This window comes from Leucopleurus acutus (assembly GCF_964270905.1).
Source record: "Leucopleurus acutus genome assembly, chromosome: 2".
NCBI lineage: Eukaryota > Metazoa > Chordata > Mammalia > Artiodactyla > Delphinidae > Leucopleurus > Leucopleurus acutus.
The window spans coordinates 55,755,918-55,773,415 of record NC_139143.1 but is presented as its reverse complement, the minus strand read 5'-3'; the positions used below and the strand labels follow the sequence as shown (position 1 = coordinate 55,773,415).

Genomic DNA, 17,498 nt, shown 5'->3' with positions numbered 1-17,498 from the left:
GCACACTAAACACTTTAGGCTGCTATAAAATTAAGGCAGAGGGGTATTCAAAACAATGTGATAGCATGATAGGTCAAAGGCAAGCTCTGGAGCACAGGCAGGGGACGGCTGGTGTTTGTACCCTACTGCAAAATTCTAAGGCTAGGATATGCCTTAACCCACATATCCAAATTCCCAAAGCATGGGAAAGATCTGGTTGGCAACAAGACTCAGGAAAGATTTTTTTTTTAATTCCAAGAACAGGTAAACCTGAACTTACTTTGCCTCTTTTAAAAAACTCCCCTTTTTTGGTAGTAAAAGGGAATGAAGAGGCACATAGCGATTTAAAAGAATAACAAAGAATCAAGTCAGAAGAGGTCTTATAAATGTTAGGTTGATTTATAAGAGCTGCTCTGGGCAGTTAACACAGTTTGTTTACAATGAGTAGTTATCTAACTCTGAACATACTGTATGTACATGGCAATTAGAAGTTGTCATGGTAAGAAAAAACCATAGCCTGCCTGCTGCAGCCAACACAAAAACAGCCAGAAACAGTAGGGGAGACGTAGGGACAAAGGTGGGGTTTGTTTCTATTATAAAAGAAAACAAAACTCCTCAGGAATCTAAACAAAGGAAGGGAATATTTCACACTCAGAGAATAGACACCAGGACACAAAATTACAAGTGTTTTGACTCCAGACCTGTCCTCATCTCCTCCAACAGCAGACATGGGAAGGAGACAGCTGAAGCAAACAAGCAATTCTGTAAAACAAAGGCTTAGAAACCCTACAAATACGATTAAAATCTAAACTTGTTTTGCTTTAAAAAAAATTTTTTTTTAATATATCAAAAGGCCTGCTTTAGTGACATGCTAGTCCCACCAGAAAATAACCCCCAACCCCCCTTGTCAGTAACATGCTCAAGTTGACCAGCCAACTCATATTTCCAAACCCCTGTGTGTACAAGTACGTGTGTGTCTTTTGAACCAAAGCCCCAGGGCTCAGGTGACTGCTGCTGCTCCCGCGGGCTGACACAGCCAACCCATGCCAGCCTCCCCAGAAGGGTGAGCAGGGCAGAGAAGCCCTGAAGTGGTAGTGAGGGGATGAGAGCCCAGTAGCCAACTTGTCAAGCACCCCCCTCCCCCCGGCAAAAGGAGACCAGACTACTCAACTCAAATTTGGCTCCCCGTGACCAGAATGGTTTTTACTTGCTAAGGAGAAAACACACATTTATCTGCACACCCGTATATATAATTTTTTTGTTTTTACATTTAAATATAAAAATACTACTCTGCTTTGTGTTATAAATGGAGGACCAAACAACATGGAACTCTTTCTTTTAAGGTAGGGCTATCCATCCATTTATGCTGAGCTTGTCAGGGCATTCAGCCCCAGGCAAGGGAAGCACCACACTAGGAGATCTAGGGCATTTTCCTACCTGATTTCCCACCACTCCTTCTCCCCTAATTCTCACTTTTAATAGAAAGTTGGTTCTAACCTTATAAGTAATGGAATTTCTCACCAAGAAAGGGAAATCCTAACCTTACCACAGAATCAAGCCCCCTGCCCCCCACTCAGCTACCACGCAGAGAAAGTCCTCCCCCTCCCTTCACAAATACTATGCTCTCTGTCCGGATAGCTATGCCTATTGGACAAACACACCTGATTAAATGGAAGCAGTGGTTATGTTTCCCCAACCCCACCCCGACTAACGCACTAGGAAGCTTCAGTGATAGGAAAAAAAATGGTGGGGGGGGGTAGGTGGGTGTGAAGAGATTAAGAACTTGACCCCTCTATCCTGGCCAAAGAAAGCAAGAGTGAGGAATAAAAAAAGACGTTGACATCCTGCCCTTTGAGTTAACAGCTATTATAACAGGTGAGAGGGGCGAGAGTGGCAGCAGGATGTAGGATTAGGAGGGGTTTTGACGGCTGCAAGTCTAGTCCACTTAGTTTTTGTACTGGAAGGGCTCGTCGCCAGTTTCGTTGAGAAGACACGTGCGGATGAGGGCTTCTGTCACCGCAAAGGGGTCACAGTTGGCAGAGGGGCGACGGTCTTCAAAGTAACCCTTCTTCTCCTGGCCGACAGTCCGGGGAATGCGGATGCTAGCGCCACGGTTGGCCACACCGGCAGAGAAGTCGTTGATGTTGGAGGTTTCGTGGAATCCAGTTAGGCGCCGGGCGTTGTCCAGGCCCCCCTTGGGATCGTAGGCTCGGATGTGGTACTGGTGTCGCTTGCTTAGTTTCTCGATGGCCTCCTCAATGTACCTGGAGAAGACAGTTAAGATGAGGGTCCAACCTGCCACCAGGAAACCCGCCCTTCAAGGGCAGAGGAGCAGGTGTGGATCCAAGAATGGAGTGACTCATCTACCAAGACTGTTGTCCAGGGTCTACTTCACCAAAACACGGCCCCAGGAGAACAAATTCTCCACAAGGGCAGCACTTTGCCTTGTAAGCTGTGTCTCTTAGTGCTCGGAAGAGTGCTAGACATGCAGTAGATGGCATTTGTTGAATGAAAAGATCCCAATCAAGGACTTTCTCCCACCCACAGACATTGAATTCATTCATCAGCCTGTACGGTTACTAATTTAGTTCTTACTAAAGACTTTCAAATGCATTCATCTGTGTCAACTTTCCCCTATCACCATCCTTGAATCCTACTCCTAGAGTATTTTTGGGGTACTTTTCAAATAGAAACAAAATGACAGGATCAGAAGACAATTTTTGAAGCCAAGGGCCAAGGTACGAACTGAGAAGGCGGCTGACTCATTCCCGATACATCAAACCCTTGGCAAGTATTCTTGCAAAGAGAGCGAAACAGCCCCAGCAGGAGGCGGCACTCACTTCAGACCATTCTCCTCTCGCATGGCCTTGGTGCTGAAGTTGGTGTGGCAGCCGGCACCATTCCAGTTCCCAGGAATGGGCTTAGGATCAAAGGTGGCAATCACTCCGAAGTCTTCACACACACGATGCAAGATGAAGCGGGCCACCCAGAGATGATCTCCCATGTCGATTCCTTCACAGGGCCCTATCTGGAATTCCCACTAGAGAGAACGAGAAGACTGGCCTTTAAAACCCACTGCTCACCCCAACCCAGAAGCTCTGACACGTGTACCCTTCTCACCCCTACTCCAAGCCACCTTGAGGACTTTGGGTTAAGGAGCGGGGCCCCATAGCAGCCCTTGCTAGCAAAAGTCTCCACTCGCCTCTAGGTGGGGAAGGTGACGGACTTGAGCCATTTACCTGGGCAGGCATGACCTCGGCATTCGTGCCCCCGATCTTGATGCCGGCATACAAGCAGGCCCGGTAGTGAGCCTCCACGATATCCCTGCCATAGGCTTTGTCTGCTCCCACACCACAGTAGTAGGGACCTGCAGAGGCGTCAAGATGGAAGGTCAAGAGGCAGGACATCAAGAAAATTCCTATCTATGTGAGATGCACGGCCCAAAGTCAGAAGTCAGAAAGCTCTCAACACTTGCTCTCTGGAATCACCATCCCTGCCTTCACCTGGAGGTGCAGGAGTGGAGTGCAGGGGGCCCTCCTGGCCACATTCTCAGTAGGGCCAAAGGTTTTCCCGCAATGTTAATGTCTCAACATCCACGTCTGGATTTGGGTAGCACAAGGGCTGTCTCTCTTTACGGTATTATTTCAGCCACACTCAGGGATACTCCCTTAGCTTTTTGATCCACAAGGATTCAATCCCATCTCTGGAGAGAGAGACTTTCCTTGCTAATTAAGCACTTGGGGAGGAGCAAGATTCACCCCTCACCAAGGGGACTTACCTTGGGGCCCAGGGAAGCCGTTGGAAGGCCAACCAAAGGGATGCCCATCTGTGCCCATGAGAGTATATTCCTGCTCCATTCCAAACCAGGGGCGCTGGTTGCTCACCATGTCCATTATCCGTTTACAGGTGTGCCTTAAATTGGTCTCTAGGAAAAAGAAAGAGTCAACACACTATTAGAGACATATGGACAAAGGTACTGAATCCCTGCATTGATGGGAAATACTCCTTGGACTCCAGGTACTTGAGATGTTGATTATAAGCTGAATTGACCCAGTGTTAACCTTTCTGTGCCCCCGTCGGTCGGTGTAAAAGGGGACGATAAGAGAAGCTATGATTATATATCTGCAGGGAGACTCTCAAAAGGCTTTATTTATAACTAAACTGGGTTACAACAGAGTCACATGGGAGTGGATCCAGAACAGAGCAAGTTTTCACCTTATCTGCAAGCTGGCTCCTTCCCAAATGCCAAATGTCAGGCACGTAAACCCTCTATTCACAAAAGAACTGCTTCTAGCTGTCAGACTTATTCCTAGTTTCTCAAGCATTTAGAGCCAAATCTACAATTTTTATTGAGAGAATCATTTGCCTATTAAGAGCTTTACATTCCAGGTGAGCAGACAAAGTGCTAAGTTCTATAGTACTGGTTAGTACAAAAAAATAAAAATAAAATAAAATGTGACGAGCTCAACTGGGAACAATTTCTAACCCAGACCGGAACTTTATAGACTCATTATGGCTGTTTCACTATGTCCCAGGAACCATTTTAAGATCTCTACATTACATCAAAGAAAACCCCCAACTTCGTTTTCCTAACAGCCCTGAGGTGGGTATTACAAGTCTCCATTTTCACAAATGAGAAAATGAGGCTCAGAGATGGTAGGTAGCCTGCCCAGGGTACAGCACAAGCAGCAAGGTCAGGAAACCCTGCTTGTCGACTTCAGAGCTCAGGCCCTTTACCACAATTTGATAATGCCTCTCAAAACAAAGACAAGTAAGGTCCAGAGTCACTAAGTGACTTGCCAAAAAGTCTCACTGGCTGAGTGTAGCAAGAGACTTCATGGACGTGAGACTCCAGCTGAGCTTAAAAAGGTGAATGGTGGAGAACTGGGAGCAAAGGGTATACCAGACAAAAACCAAAGGTGCAGTTAGAGCAAACCTCAAGGCAAACGTATGTTATCAGTGAACCAAGATGCTCTTATTTTAGTCAGTGGACAGAGAAAGAAGACAAGCTCTCTGGAATGAAAAGGCAACCAATAACATACAATTCTTCTCAATCATTTGCACATATTAACTCAATTAATCCTCTAAACAACTTTATGAGACGGATTTCATTATTTTCCCCATTTTAAAATCAGGGAAGTGAAAAGTATAGGAGAAAAGTAACTTGCCCAAGTTCATACCAAGTAAGTGGCAGATCTAGAACTCAAACCCAACATTCTAACTTCAGAATCCATGTTCTTAAAATCTACAGGCAGGAGGACTGTGACATGCGGCACTCCCCCAGCAGATTTAGAAGAATCCAATGTCGTTTTATGGAACCAACAATGGGAGGATGGACCATACAACCTCTCTGAACAAGGAAGTTCAGGATGGAGAGGTCCATGTCCAATCCTTCAGACTTCTAAGACAGTTCTGAGGTAAGCTCGTCTTTCCAATACCGATTTTGGAATATCCTCTCCCGCCCACCTTTACAATTCATGGACTGGGGTGGGGTATCCATACCTATCCTATACACACCTGCAGGCTTTCGGTTGTACTTGAAGACTTCACAGAACACCAGCTTGTTGGGGTCCTTGCGGAAAGGGTCCCGAAACATGGCAGCAGGGACGAGATACATGTCACTGTTGGAGCCTTCGGATTGAAAAGTACTAGAGCCATCAAAATTCCACTCCGGCAACTCTGGGGTAAAAAAGAGAGGGGAAAATTATAGTTAAAACGCACAGGAACTTTTCAGATCTTCACAAGATCTGTACTCTCTTGTCCAGAAAGCCAGTGAGGCATGCATGACTGCCACTATTAACACACAAACCCTGATGTTTGCAGGTAGCCCTACAGTCCTTCCTATCTGAGTTCCAAGTAAGACCACTGCATCACTTTCCTAAAAGAAGTAACAGTCACAAGAACAACCTAAGAATGACGTTTCCTCTGTAAATAAGTCTACTGGACACCAAGGAGACAAACTGGATATCACCAGTCAGTCAGTCAGTCCTCATTTGAAGTATTGAAATAGGAGAAATAAAGATTCTCTGAGAGCCAACTGTGTTGCTTCTTTCTCTAATTCCTCCCCCCGCTGTGTGACGGACTGTCCTAGTTCAAGTGGTGTCCTTATTTTAACAGATGAGGAAACAGACACTAGCCGGATGACTTATTCAATGGTGCTCCCATGTCACGTATCCACACTATGTTTTAAAGGCCAGTTCCTTCATCACTCCAGGTGACTATGAGTTCTCCCAAGGCAGAGACCAGACTCTCATCTTGCATTCCCAGGGCCTATCCAACACCTGCCACATAGCAGGTGCACAGTATATGCTTTATATTATAGTCATTCATTCATTTGCTCAAATGTGAACATTATCAGAAGAGTAACCTAACCTAAAAGCAGGTAAAAGATGATGGACCACGGTCCCTTTCCAGAAGGAGAGTGGCTATGGTTTGTTCTAGACCAAAAGAATGAAGTTGTCACAACTCATATAATAGCTCCTGTAGGATAAGCAATCAGCCAGTTTAAGAATTTCCAGAAGTGGCATCAACTAAAAACTAATGATGGCTGGTCCTAGAGACCACTTTAGGGTGTTTGTTTTGCATGTAGAACCTCAGTGACACATGAGTCTGAAACAGCACTCAAAGAGTTTGTAAAGTAGATGGCACAGTCAGGTTACAGCGGTGGTTTTCAAACTGGGTTCCTGGCAGTACCTTAGGGCCAATTAAGTAGGACTGCCCAAGTAAACAAAGTTTCCAACCCCTCTTGCCCCCAGACTTTGTCTCTTTTCCTTCAATATACTGGCTTACACGCAAGATTTCATTTAAATGAAGGGGTCCATTGCTGTTATGCTTGGAGGCAGTGTAGGAGCTTAATGTTGGCTGAATGAAGTCTGAAAAGTCCCGCCTTCGAAAAGCATCACAAACAGAGGCCAAATCTAGTGGCTTGGTCTCAGGCTGCCGCCCACCCTCACGCTGCTCCCAGCCAGCTCAGTCTCTCACCTTCTATACACTTGGGCTCACAGTCCAGGGTCCGGGTCTTGCAGCGCAGTCCTTCTCCAGTACCATCAATCCAGATATACATGGCTTGGACTTTCTCACCCTGAGGCAGGGACATGTACACCTGCTTGATGCCTTTGTTCAAGTGGGAGCTCGCCGAGGTGGCCATGGTGGAAGGTGTTCTGGAGAGAGACAAAATAAAATAAGAACACCAACTCCAAACAGATCCTCTGGCGCAATAAGGACAACTAAATCAAGAAGCAGCGGGAGGGGCGGCCCCTCCCTATTTAACTTGCTTTCAGGGAGATTAAACTTTTATACTAGACAAAAGTCTCCTTATAAGCTTCCTCAAGCCAGAATCTAAACTTGTGAGCACTAAGCTCTACTTTTTGCAGTTTATCAGAGGTAGAGGAATTGTTTCATTTTTCACACTAAGATACTAGAGGGAGGAAAAAACCCCAAAACACAATGAAGATACAAAAGTTCTGAAACAGAAAGTCTGCCGAACAGACATCGTCTCCAAGTAAAATCCAGCCACAGAAAGGCTTGGCTGCTATGATCTCTGGGTTAAGTCTTCCCTTTTCCTTACACCCCAGAGGATATCTCAGTAAAGAGTGCTTTTGAAGATTCCTCCACCCTTCCAAAAAACAAACACCCCCCCCCTCATTTAGTTGGTAGGATGAAACAAGGGGGCTAGCTAGAAGATTTAAGAGACTGGTGGCTTCTTAGAAGAACAGCAGTTATTACAATTACCAAGATGTAAAAATAGCCAATCCAAGTTGGATTCTAAGATACACGATGGCATAATTTGCATCAGTCTGAGGCAAAGTTCTCACTTCAGACAGGAGATTTAAGTTTGACCAGATTCCACCAGAGAGCTTTTCAAGTAATTAAGAAATTCCCACTTCTAAATCAAAAAGCTCTGGGGTTTCAAAAGCTGAGGCATGCTAAAAACTGCGAGGCTCCACCGCAAAACCCCTGAAAGAAGAGACACTGAAGCCACAAAACCAAACCTCAACATTAAGAGGAAACGTTCCACCCCTCCCTCTGCTGTCGACAGCCCAGGGTGGCTGGAAAGGGAACACACTGTTCTCCTCCAATGACTTGGGTAACTTTCTGAAGTACAGTGGCAAAGTTTCTATGGGCAACCGTCCATGTTTGCCCAGCTGAAAACATAACTGCTTCTCCCTCCAACAGCCTCACCCTTCTCCCCCCACCCCCACCCCCGAAAGCGGAGAAGCTGTCTGTCAAGCAGTGTTAGCAGACAACCACTACCTTTGCCTACTCCTGTAGAAGACTTGGTCAGTCAAATCCCACCCCCGACGCCCATCCTGCCTTTAAAAGCCAGAGGGAGCAATCCCTGACCCTTTCAGCTCCCACTAAAAGCTATAACCCGGTCTCTGGCTTTCGTCCCCAACCTGTTACACCTCCAATTTCAAACCACTCTGTCTCCCTTTAAGCCTCGGATCCTGCTCTTTTTGGTGACGAGTTGCAATGCCAACAGCCTAGTCTACTATATCAACTGGTGCCGCCGAGGTGCCAAGATTACGTGGTGGGTGCTGGGAGGGATGGGATTCTGCAGTTTTTAGCTGTTTCTGCAGCTGCAGTGGGAGCCGGGGTCCTCATCCCTGCTCCTCACTCACCCCAGCCACATAAGGTCAACGGTATCGATGCCCTCCTTAGCCTTTCTCCTTTCCGAGTGGCGTTCGCGCCTCTCGTGGGTCTCCGGCTCTCGCTGGTCCAGGCACCGGAGGTTTCTGGGCGAGGGAGACGGAGAGGGAGAGGGAGTTGGAGAGCGGTAGGGATCGGACCGGGACGAGCTGGAATGCGAAGGCTGGTAGGTCAACGTCTCGATCTTGACTCGCAGTTTCTCTCTGGCGTTCACTGAGTAGGCGACGAAGCCGAAGCAGTTGGAGGGGGACCCCGAGGACCGAGACTCCAGGTCGTCACCTTCGTTCATGGTCTTCTTCACGGATTTGCGGCCAGGGGAGGATCCCCGCTTCCCGCCCCCGGGGTGGTTGGGATAATCCACTTTGAGAGCAGCCCTTTCCCACAGAAAGGTCCCGAAAGTCGGCGCCCCGCCCCTTGGGCCCCCGTCTGGATCTCAGGGCCTAGTCGAGGGGGCCATCCCTCTCCAAGGACAGGGCTAGGAGGGGCGGGGAATGGGGACATCCGCCAGAGGGACAGCGTGCCGCTGCTGCCCCTGTCCGGCCGGCCAGTCCTCTCCACCCGCCGCGCCCGCCGGCCATGCCGCATCCCGGGCTCCCCATTGTTCAGTCACAGGGGTAGGCCCCCGGGAGCCCGCGGCGGGAGCGGGCCGCAACACAGACGCTCACTGCCCCTCGCCTCCGCGCAGGCGGCTAACCGCGACGACCGCCCCAGGGCCCGCCTCCGCGGAGGAAGAGAGCGAGGCTCCAGCAGGGGACCACTCCATCCACCACGCACACCACATGGCCGAGCCGGGGGCGCCGGGCCCGGGCAGTGCCTCCACAGCTCGCCCTGCCGAGCGACATCCAGGGGCGGCGCTTGGGGCTGCAAGCAGCTGAAGGAAGATCAAAACAACTCCCCGCCCTTCTCGAAGCCCTGGCGACTCGCGCGCCCCGCCATCGCCGACCCAGACCCGCCGGGAGGCACGGGCGGCGGAAGCAAGCGGGAGGGCCCGCAGGCCGGGGCGCAGAGTAGAGGCTGGAGGTGGGAAGGGGCCGAACCGAGCTCAGCCGATCGGTCAGAGCGCGGCGGCTCGCGACACTTCCGAGCCCCCCGGGCCGGCCAGGCGCTTACCTGGGCGGCGAGCAGGCGGCAGGGTGGGCAGGCCGCGAGAGCGAGATGCGGAGAGGAGAGGCGAGGAGGCCGGAAGAACTGCTTACACAGCCGGCTCTTCTCCCATTCTCGGCTCTGCAAGGCCGTCTGCGGCCCCGCACGCTTTATCTGCAGCCGGGGCCGCCCCCGGCGCCCTGATTGGCTCCCAGAGGCCCGGAGCCCGGGCGGATCAGCTGATGCGCGTCCCGGCAACTCGGCCATTGGGCGAGCCGCCGAGCGGGCGCCGCCGGGGTGGGGGCGAGCCGGCCCGGGAAAGAAAGAAAGGGAAAGGGCGGTGGGGGAAGGGGGTGTGGGGGAGGGGAGCGAAGAAGGGCGGGGCGGCGGCGGCGGCGGCGGAGGGCCCAGTGCCTGCCGGGAAGGACCCCGCCGGCCCGGGCGGCCGCGCAGCGACGCGGCGCCCCCGCCCGCCCGGCCTGGGGCCGGCCCCGCAGCCCAGTATTGCATTCAGGTCGGATATTTTGCGGGAGAGTTCTCTCTTTTACTAGGTCACACTGCACGCCCCAGAGCTCCCAGAGGAAATTCTGACCCACGGGCACCCACTTTTGCCTTTTGTTGTTAGAGAACCCCCGGCCCCCTTTCCCGGCCCTCGGGTCAAGTTTGTGAGGGAGCTCGCGGGGTGGGGGAAGCCCTGGGCTCCCCGCAGCCGTGGCCAGGCGTCGGAGGGGGCGGCGCAGACGGGGCTGCCGGAGGTCTCTCGGCGGGTTTGGGGATGTGAACAGAAGTCTAGGATCTCACATTGGTAGTGAAAGTGCTGTGTTTTGTCTCATTCCATAGAAGGGATCCTGGCGGGCGGAGACACAAGTCGGGAGACCTGATTCTGCCTCTGCCACACCTGAGGCAATTCTCGCAGCCTCTGGGCCCAAGTTCCCTCATCTATAAATAAAGCGGAACTTCCTTGGTGGTGCAGTGGTTAAGAATCCGCCTGCCAATGCAGGGGACACAGGTTCGAGCCCTGGTCCGGGAAGATACCACATGCCGCGGAGCAACTAAGCCCATGCGCCACAACTACTGAGCCTGCGCTCCAGAGCCCGTGAGCCACAACTACTGAGCCTGCACCCTACAGCCCACGAGCCACAACTACTGAGCCCGTGAGCCACAACTACTGAACACCACGTGCCTAGAGCCCGTGCTCTGCAATAAGAGAAGCCACTGCAATGAGAAGCCCGCGCACCGCAACAAAGAGTAGCACCCGCTCGCTGCAACTAGAGAAAGCCCGTGCGCAGCAGCAAAGACCCAACGCAGCCAAAAATAAATAAAATTAAATTAATTAAAAAAAAATAAATAGAGTGGTTCAAGAAAGGACCTTAAGAGTCGCCCATCAGATTTGAAATTCTGTTCAGTAAAGCGGTTCAAGAAAGGACCTTAAGAGTCGCCCATCAGATTTGAAATTCTGTGTGCAAACTGTTTCCCGAGGACAGCTGAAAGGAAGGTGAAGTCTTGGCATCTCCTCTTCGAAGCTCAGGGTATGTCAAAAATTTAGAATTCCTGAAACGAATTCTGTCTGTTTTTGTTTGTCAAGTAATTTATTGCACGTTTTTGTAATATGGAAAATGAGAATCAGTACCCCTTCCTCCTCTCTCCTTATAGCCTTACTATGATAGTTGAGAAAACGTGTATGTGTATGTGAACACAGTCTTGAAGTGGATGCTTGTCAACAGATACACAATAACTATATATATATGTATACAACACATACACAACACACACGTGAATATAATGTTTTCATTTCTACCAGTGCTATTACTTGATCATACTATTTTTATCGCCTGAATCCATCTGATGGTGTCTAGCCTTTATTGCATCTTTCAAGAGCCCCAGTATTTGAGACTTCGAGGTTTTCTGTTTGAAGACTAAGAAGTCATGTTTCCAGGGCCTTTGGAAGAGGAAGGGAAGAAGTTTGCACTTCTGGTTATTTTTTGTACCACAAATATGGAAAAGAAATGTTGCCTGTGACCACACACACATAACTTGGCTTCTTTGGTCAACATCCCTTCCCTGTGAGAGTGTGTCTAACACTGTAGTGATTTAAAATGAGAGATGCAAGATTCACCTCAAACAGGGGCTTTTGGTATGTTTCAGACAGGTAACATTGTGGACCAGGTAAGTCACCTTGCAAGTGTAAGGGATTCCATCCTTTATGTGATCCTTCGATATGATGGTTAAAAGCTGGGCTTCAGTTCAGGCAACGCAGGTTCAGATCTGGGCTTTACTTCTTACCAGCTTTGTGTTGGGGTAGGTACTTAGCCCTAGAGCCTCAGATTCCTTGCCTCCAAAATAAGAATAACGTCTACCTTGTATATTGTAAGGATTAATTGTGATGGCACATGCATATAGTAAATTTTTAGAAAAGAGCAATAATAATTATTATAGGCCAAGATAATCTGATGGGATTGGATTCTTTCTTTCCCCACCACAACCTGTGAAGTACAACTTCCTAACTTCGTGTAATGCTCTACCGTTGGTTTTATGAGAGTGGGCTTAGACCTGGTAGCAAACTGAGATGTCTTCATTCCATTTCTTTCTGTGAGGTCTTGAGTTTAAATTGTTGAGGAGGGGGCGTGAGGGAGGGGAAGAGTCATGTTCTTGTTTTAGAAAATGTTAATTTCCAGTTGCCAAACTGCCAGAAGTGAACCAGAGCTTTTTACTGTACTCGTCACCACCAGCACCCGAGGCGGGGATGGCACACAGAATAGAAAATGGAAAAGTAGGAAGCATGTGCAGTTCTTAAAGCTTCTAGTCTGTGGGTGCCTGCCGCCCTTGCTGGTGTCTTAACCTCCCTGAGCAGCTTATTCATCTTAGTGTCCCCCAGGAGTGTCCAGGGTGAGTGGTCAATAACCGATGTTTGTTGACCACACAGAAATGACAGCGGCACCTTCAAGAGAACATGTGCTTTGAGCTGCTTTTCCAAGAATGGAAATGGATTTGCTTTGATCCATTCACGTGACGGGGCATACTTTGTGAGGGTTAGGAAGGTAATACATGACTACTGAGTTTTTCAGGCAGAACAAGAAGCCTTGTCCCCCTTAGTCAGCACCATACTTACTTAACCCAACCGATTTAGGGCCCAAATGAGCCCAATGATTGTTCAGGGAACCTTAAAAGAGTATGAGGGAAGAAAAAGCAGAAGAAAGTCCTTAAACTAACTGGTTCGTCCCCAGAAACCCAGACTGTACTTTTAGAGAAGTTAGAAGTAGAATGGACTGTTTGATCCTGTTTGACTTTGCTGTGTCTGCTGCCCTTCGTTCTCTTTCTCCTTCTTCCCTAAATTGCTACCCGCCCACATTCTCCACTCGCTCCCTAAAAAGCATTAGAGCACTTGAACGGATGAACTCTTCTGTCTCCTGGTACACCCAGTATCAAAGCACACAGGGGATTCTGTTACGTGTGCTTTGAAGTCAGGTTTTTCTCTCTTAGAATAGAGCAGCTGTGTCCAAGGGGTGGGTGGAGTGGGAGAGAAATATCACAGGTAAAAATTTGGTTCCAAATCTGCAGAAATGACTGGGGACTGAAAAAAAGCATTTCTTCAGTGTTGTTCTGCTGCTTGAAATAAAGGCCTTGTCTTGGCTGGGCTTTACCTGTGAATTCTCTCAATTTCTTTCACTCTCTTTTAAAGGACCCATTCTCACTCTGCAGGTCGTAAGCCCTTAATCTAGTGATCTGAGCGTGCCTTCCCAAGGCCTGTGTGGTTGGTTGCCTTGCACTCATTGGAGACAAGATTTGGGGTAAGGCTCAAACGTACTCAAACCTTCAACCAGAACATGTAGTTTGGGAAATGGAGTTTTTCCAACATTTGAATGATTTCAGTAGGCATTGAACAAAACCCTTAACTTAGGCTAAAGAGACATAGCTGAGACTCAGGCTTGAGGAACACCCTGGAAACCCAACCCAGAATTATAAATTTTTTTTTTCAATAAACCAACGCCTGTTCTTTCCAAAAGAATAGACCATTGTATATCTTAAAGCAAAACAAAAATAAAACAAAAGAAAAAGAAACAGCCTTGGAAGTTGATGTCATTACTCTTAAAGCACATTTTGGGGAAAAGCTGCAATTGACCAAGCCTTCAAATTTCACAGTACACAATTAAAGAAGGAAAGACCAGGTTTTACGTCAATTTGGTATCTAACACTGAACCCAGAGGAATTGTTCTTTATCTCTTTTCTGATTGTTTGATATTCTTAAGCTCAGGTTAGGAAATTAGAAATTCAAGTCTCAGCCTTTTTTTTTTTTTTTTTTTTGTCTGATTTGAGTTTTGTTGAAGGCCCCTGGAAACCATTCAAATATAGAGAACACTTCGTGTCCCAGCCTACACCTTATGACTGAAGGTTTGAGTCTGAGCCCTACCCCAAATCTTGTCTCTCACAGGAAACTGCTTGGAGAGTTGGGAGGAATTAAGTTCATCTTAGCTAACGACATGGTAAAATAAGTGCTACTGAGAAAATTACAGCTGTATAATTCTAGAATGAACCTTCAAATCATTCTAGCTGACCAGTGAGGAAGCTGAGGACGTGCTCACTTGCAGTAGCTAGCTGGATTCACCTTAGTGCAGCATTTCACAGGCTAATATGCTTCCAAGGTGCAATTCCCTTGAGAGCCTTTTTCTGTTGCCCTTCCTTCAGCCTTCTCGGGCTGTGGGTGATGCATTCCTGGGCCACCACCTTTAAACTCCGAAATCCCTACTGTACCCACTAAGGAAAGTACCCAGTCCAGGAACCAACTAGTTTACCTCTGAATCCTGCATAGTGGCTTACCCAGTACCTTACATACAATGGACATTCAATATATTCTTTGTGAATAACTAGATTACCAGGGGAAAAATTGCTGTATGACAGGTTCTTTTTAAAGGAATCTTTGGAGATCATTTTGTGTATTTAATAATCTGTTTCGTTGTTTTGTGAATGTGGGATCTTCACAGATAAATTTTCTTCCTATTCTCAAGGTATGTATGGATTTATCTTTATTCTCTAGATTAATTGGAACATTATTGAAGCTTATTTAGAAGTTTAGGAAATTTAGCATTGTGGTCAAAAACTGACTAGGATCAGAGTGTATCCTTGAGTTGGTACTTTTCCCAAAGATATCCTCAACTGGATCCACAGCTCATCCTCCCTCACTCCTATCCCATTAGTTGATTTGAATCCTTGTTTATTTCACATTTCCACGCCAAATATTAGCGGGAAGCAAACAGCGCTTGGGTACATTTTCTGGATATTTGGACAATACGTAAACTTGGCTCTATATTTTTCCTGACCTCCTTTCCCCTCCCCCCACTTTTTTTGAACCGGTTCTTAGGAGACTTTTTACTGGGTTGGAGAGTTAGAGGCTTGGCTGGGGTGATGTGAATATAGTGCCCTCTGGTGGAATTTTGTGAGAATTGCAAATTTCTCCCCCCAACCTTAAGAGTGTTTGAGAAGTCTTTTCTTGGCTGGCCTTCAAGGGGAGGGCTTCTCTGTTACATCTCAAATACTATAGTAAATTAATAGCATGCAAGTTTATTACCTACACTGGATATTTTAGAGATATTGTGTGGGGGATATCAATTGATTACTTGAGGTTTGTTTATCATTATAAAATTAGGCCTCAATTGACTAGAAATGGGCAGCTGGCAGCACCTGTGCTTTTTCATCATCTGACATCAGTGTGTATGAGAGGTAGACAAAAAAGGAGTTCCCCCAACAAAGGTAATTGGAAAGAGTCTAGGAACCAAGAATTAAGGGAAAATAGCAGGGATCAGAAAACTTGGTCACAACAGTTGTTATCCTCAGCCCTCACTAGGATCTGAGCCCAGACATTTAAGACCCAGCTAGAGGTTGAGAGACTGCCAGACTCTGACTGATCCACTTCCTGCAGCAATTTGTAGAGGGGTCCCACGGTGGTCGTGTAACATGGAGCTTCTCTGGACCCTGTTAGCTTCCAGCTGGGACGGTAACAACAATGCCAAAAGGAAGAGACGCCATAGATTCCCAACAGGCACAAAGCATCGATCATCACATGCCAGCAGAAGAAGGTGGTGACAAACGTGATGTCAATGATGTCATCATCCTGCCCCGGGTAGCCGGTGCCTGGTTTGTACAGAATGAAGCCGGCCTGTACCAGCCAGGAGCCTATGATCTGAAACAGAAAGGTCCCGATCACTGAGAGGTGAAACGTGTCGGGAACCCACAGCTGTACGGTCAACACCAGCATCAGCAACAACACCACCAAGATGAGCAGAGAGTGAACCTGCAGCTCCACCCCTGCTGAGTCCTGAACATGTGACACCAGCAACAGCAGGAGCACATAGAAAGTCAGCACCAAGGTCCCTTCTTCTAGGGGCACACAGTGCTGAGGCAGCAAGTTCTTGCTCACGACCTCTACACAGCCGTTGAGGGTGAGAAGGATGTACATGGTGACGTGCTGCCACTCTTTGGCGTACATAACTGTCAGGGGCAGCTCCCTGTTCATCAGTATCAGCCCTCTCTTCACGCAGCTTATCTCATACGCTAACAAGCCAGAGCCAGCCAGCGTCTTCAGCAAACCTCCGTAGGATATTTTCCACAGCCTGGCCCATCTCCCCTTATTCCTGGGAGGTGATGAAGGATACAGGAAAGAGTCACTGAATATCACAGCTTTGGAGACCACTACTGCTTGATACAGCCCATATTAGAGTAGAAACAGCCCTGGGTACGCATGAGCGATAAAGGTTCCCATTGAACTAGAAATCCCTCTAAAGAAGGTGAGAAGAGTAAAACCAAGGCACGTCCACACCTTCTGGGGCCACTTCAAGATCTGGACTCTGGAAAGAATTGCCTTCCACCAACTTTTATCATTTCGCCCCACCCACTGCTCCCCCACAGAGAGGAAATGCTTCTTGAAACAAGCCTATGACTTTGGTGGTGTAAAGCCTCATTGCTCCATTCCATTCTGGGACGCTGGGGACTAACTGGCTTCTGCCAAAGAAGACAGCTGGTGAATGTGCCTTTAGGGGCTCCCCTCTAGGGCCCTTGGGGTGCTTCTGGTCATACTTGTCCCTTTCTCCTATGGCTTCCTTCCCCTGGTACTGCCCAGCACTCAGAGGAGGGCACAGAAGCATGGGATGGGATTAGGGGTTGCCATGGTCTCCAGAGGAAGCCTGGGCACTCACAAATCCTCAGGTTTCCTTTGGTATCTCTCAGACAAAACTTTGGCCTGATTACAAAGTTTTCTTTCTGGACACATATATTTAAAAACATTTGGATATATGAGCATGTTTCGTACCTATCTGGCTTTTCTTCTTTTATAGACGTGTTCTGAGGATCACCAAGAAAGGTCCCTTCCTCTCCTCCCCTTATCTTTTCACCTCCCCACCTTTGTCTCCCCACTTCAGCATTTCTACTGGCCAGTAAATGGATCTGAAAAGCTAACTTTTGATACTGATTTCAGGAACAGTGGGTATTTTGTACTGTGTCAACCTAACCAAGCTTGAGCCATGTTTCCTAGAGTTACCTTCCCTGTATGATTCCAGATTGAGTTGGCTGCAAGAGAAGTTTACAAGAGAACCTAAAGATGGAAATGAAGCAACCTAAGACACTCTGAAGGTGTAGGGTACCAGGCGCCACTGCAGTTCACGTATTCAGTTACTGATCTGCTGGCTCAACTCCTTGGCATGGACCGCCAGGCCTACAGCTCCCTCAGCTTCTCTTTGTGCGAAGGGCACCAGCTGCTTCTGCAGGCCACCTGCCACTGAAGTGTGAGGTGATGAGGG

The 17,498-nt window shown here is 48.1% G+C and overlaps 2 protein-coding genes across 3 annotated transcripts; both read right to left on the bottom strand.

Moving 5' to 3' along the window:
- Nucleotides 1-570: 570 nt before the first annotated feature.
- GLUL (glutamate-ammonia ligase) lies at nucleotides 571-9,845 on the bottom strand. 2 transcript variants are annotated; one of them, XM_082833840.1, is made up of 8 exons: nucleotides 9,739-9,845; nucleotides 8,601-8,714; nucleotides 6,961-7,139; nucleotides 5,497-5,658; nucleotides 3,758-3,904; nucleotides 3,219-3,346; nucleotides 2,820-3,019; nucleotides 571-2,243 (listed from the first exon to the last, which is right to left on the bottom strand). In XM_082833840.1, exons 2-8 carry the CDS (start codon nucleotides 8,609-8,611, stop codon nucleotides 1,925-1,927), a joined length of 1,146 nt encoding a protein of 381 aa, XP_082689966.1. In that variant the 5' UTR covers nucleotides 8,612-8,714; nucleotides 9,739-9,845; the 3' UTR covers nucleotides 571-1,924. The 2 variants fall into 2 exon arrangements, with proteins under 2 accessions (XP_082689966.1, XP_082689965.1); XM_082833839.1 differs by lacking the exon at nucleotides 8,601-8,714 and having other exon boundaries at nucleotides 9,739-9,843.
- Nucleotides 9,846-15,505: 5,660 nt separating this feature from the next.
- Nucleotides 15,506-16,465, bottom strand: TEDDM1 (transmembrane epididymal protein 1; the record flags this gene model as incomplete). The annotated part of the gene is given in 2 exon segments (XM_082833641.1): nucleotides 15,506-16,417; nucleotides 16,421-16,465. Coding segments are annotated over 2 exon segments (957 nt in total).
- Nucleotides 16,466-17,498: the final 1,033 nt, after the last annotated feature.